This window comes from Borostomias antarcticus (genome assembly GCF_949987555.1).
Source record: "Borostomias antarcticus genome assembly, chromosome: 5".
Lineage (NCBI taxonomy): Eukaryota > Metazoa > Chordata > Actinopteri > Stomiiformes > Stomiidae > Borostomias > Borostomias antarcticus.
The window spans coordinates 29,680,023-29,682,522 of record NC_140238.1 but is presented as its reverse complement, the minus strand read 5'-3'; the positions used below and the strand labels follow the sequence as shown (position 1 = coordinate 29,682,522).

The window sequence follows — 2,500 nt, the reverse complement described above, 5'->3', positions numbered from 1 at the left end:
TGCGGTTGAAGTGGTAGTAATTGTTGGGTTGCTCATGGTGAGATAGTTGATGGTCCTATAGGCCTACGATGGCGTGTCCACACCTCTAGCGCCTCCCAATCGGATGCTATTTGACTGGTATTTGTCTGGTTCACAGTCATCATTAACTCAGGTCCCTGAGAAGAGCGCAGCTTCAGATGGATCGGACTCTGACCCTGTTAGGCTACCTGCAGTACCTGCCGACCCGTTACAAAAACAGGTCGTCTCTCCGACCTGCTCAGGGAGATGATGCTCAGATAGGTCCAGGCTGCTGCCTCACATCCCTTAGAAAACATCACTATAACCTGTATCAGTCAGTGGGATGGGACGTACTTGTCCGCTAGGAAAATGCAGCGTCTGTACCTGCGTGTTTACAAAGCAATCTTACAAAAACGTTACCTTGTTGTCACTCATCACATGGCGCTCTGGTCGTCACCAGACAAGGTCCCAAGCCTGGTTGGTTCTTGAGGTCCCTCGTCAGAACTGAGCAAGGGAAAACGGCTTTGAGATACTGGGCTCCCAGAGCATGGAATGAGCTGCCAGACACACTTAAACTTGATGCCTTCGATTTTTAACAAAGTGATAAAGGAAATTGGATCTGATGCTTGTGTTAGTTTTAGTTAAATTATAAATGTTTATATATATATATTATTGTTTTAATGTTGTTTGTTCACTGTTCACTGATGTACTGTGACCAGGGCACCATTGTGAATGACACCTTGATCTCAGAGTGTGTCCCCTGTTGAAATAAAGATTTGAATTGAATCCTCCATCAACATCCAGCTCCTGGTGTTGTGATCAGGAACCTGTGTTCACTCGTGATGAGCTAAAATCACACTGCTGTCTGGTGATCAGTTTAATGTTGAGACGTTTGGTCTTTGGCCTCCGGGTGTGTTTGGTAATTAAAAGACACCACCTTGTTGATAGTAAACATTGTTCTTGGAAAGAATAAAATGAAGATTGCACCAAGAGGATTCGCAATTACAGTAACAGGAGCAAAGCGTAGCCCCCCCCCCCTTCTCTGTCTAGATGACAGAGGATTATATCTCTGCAACTGAAACTTAGCAGAAGCAGCAGACTAGAGAAGGGGGAAAGAGACGGATGGAGAGAGGCTGAGTTCCCAGAGCGAGGATGCAGCAGCGGGGTAGGGGAGGGGCGGGGCCGGGGTATGGGGAGAGGTGGAGCCGGGCTCCGTGCCCCGGCTGGTGAGTGCTTTTCACCGCCGTCCTGTTTCTGCGGGAATAGCAGCTGTTTAGAATGATGGATTATAATCAACATCTGACCGCGATTGTCAGCTGAGTCAGCGTGTTAGTAAACAATGTCAGCCATCTTGGTGACGCACAGCTGGCTCCGCCCTGTTGCTGTCCAGATGTGTTTATATGAGGGGGGGGGGCGGGATGGGGGGGGGGGCTGTTTACTTTCTGCTACACTAGAATAGGGTTAGTGTGATCCTGAACCTGCTGGAGAGGACCTGTACGCCCACACACACACCACACACGCTGTATTTTATTGTCTGTTTGTTTACATAATATTGCTGCTTTTATGTAATGGTATTATCTGGATCGCACACCCACCTCCTGTGTTCCATTTGCTTGTCTGCCGTGTCATTTCTCCTGAGCCCTCCCGAAGCCTACAGAGGCAGGTCTTTATCCAGGTAACATTTACTGCTCTTCATTTATTTCGTCTGTGGGGTTGGAAGTCAAGACGGCGTCAAGATGGCGTCACAATGACAACGCTTACCCGGCCCCTTCAGATTGGCTAACACCGGTGGCTAGGGGGGCAGAGGTGTCCAGGCGAATGGAGAATCAAGTGTGCTCTCCCAGGCCTGACCTCTGTCCCTCCGTCTCCAACCCCCCCCCCCAGGCAGGATGACCAATCAGCAGACAGCCAACCAGGCCAATCAGGACAAGGAGCTGTTAGAGGATGGGGTGGTGGTACTGGAGGCCAAACCAAAGGAGGACCACCTGCTGCTCATCCTCACTGTGCTGGGTATGTATGCACACAGCACTGTCACCCAATGGTGCTCAAAGGTAGGTAGGTAGGTAGGTAGGTAGGTAGGTAGGTAGGGAGGTAGGTAGGTAGGTAGGTAGGGAGGTAGGTAGACAGGTAGGTAGGCAGGTAGGTAGGCAGGCAGGCAGGCAGGTAGGTAGGTACAGTAGGTAGGTAGACAGGTAGAAAGGTAGGCAGGTAGGTAGACAGGTAGGTAGCTAGGTAGCTAGGTAGCTAGGTAGGAAGGTAGACAGGTAGGTAGGTAGGTAGGTAGGTAGGTAGATAGATAGATAGATAGATAGATAGATAGATAGATAGATAGATAGATAGATAGATAGATAGATAGATAGATAGATAGATAGATAGATAGATAGATAGATAGATAGATAGATAGGTAGATAGATAGATAGATAGATAGATAGATAGATAGATAGATAGATAGATAGATAGATAGGTAGGTAGGTAGGTAGGTAGGTAGGTAGATAGGTAGGTA

The 2,500-nt window shown here is 48.3% G+C and overlaps 1 protein-coding gene across 1 annotated transcript in view; it reads left to right on the top strand.

Annotated features, from left to right (window-relative positions):
* slc1a9 (solute carrier family 1 member 9) overlaps positions 1 to 2,500 on the top strand; it is a gene marked incomplete at both ends in the record, with an annotated part of 21,099 nt that overhangs the window by 4,356 nt on the left and 14,243 nt on the right. Inside the window, one exon of the mRNA XM_084439084.1 lies at positions 1,882 to 2,007. Within this exon, the coding sequence (XP_084295210.1) occupies positions 1,882 to 2,007 (126 nt within the window). The remainder of the gene's footprint in view (positions 1 to 1,881; positions 2,008 to 2,500) is intronic.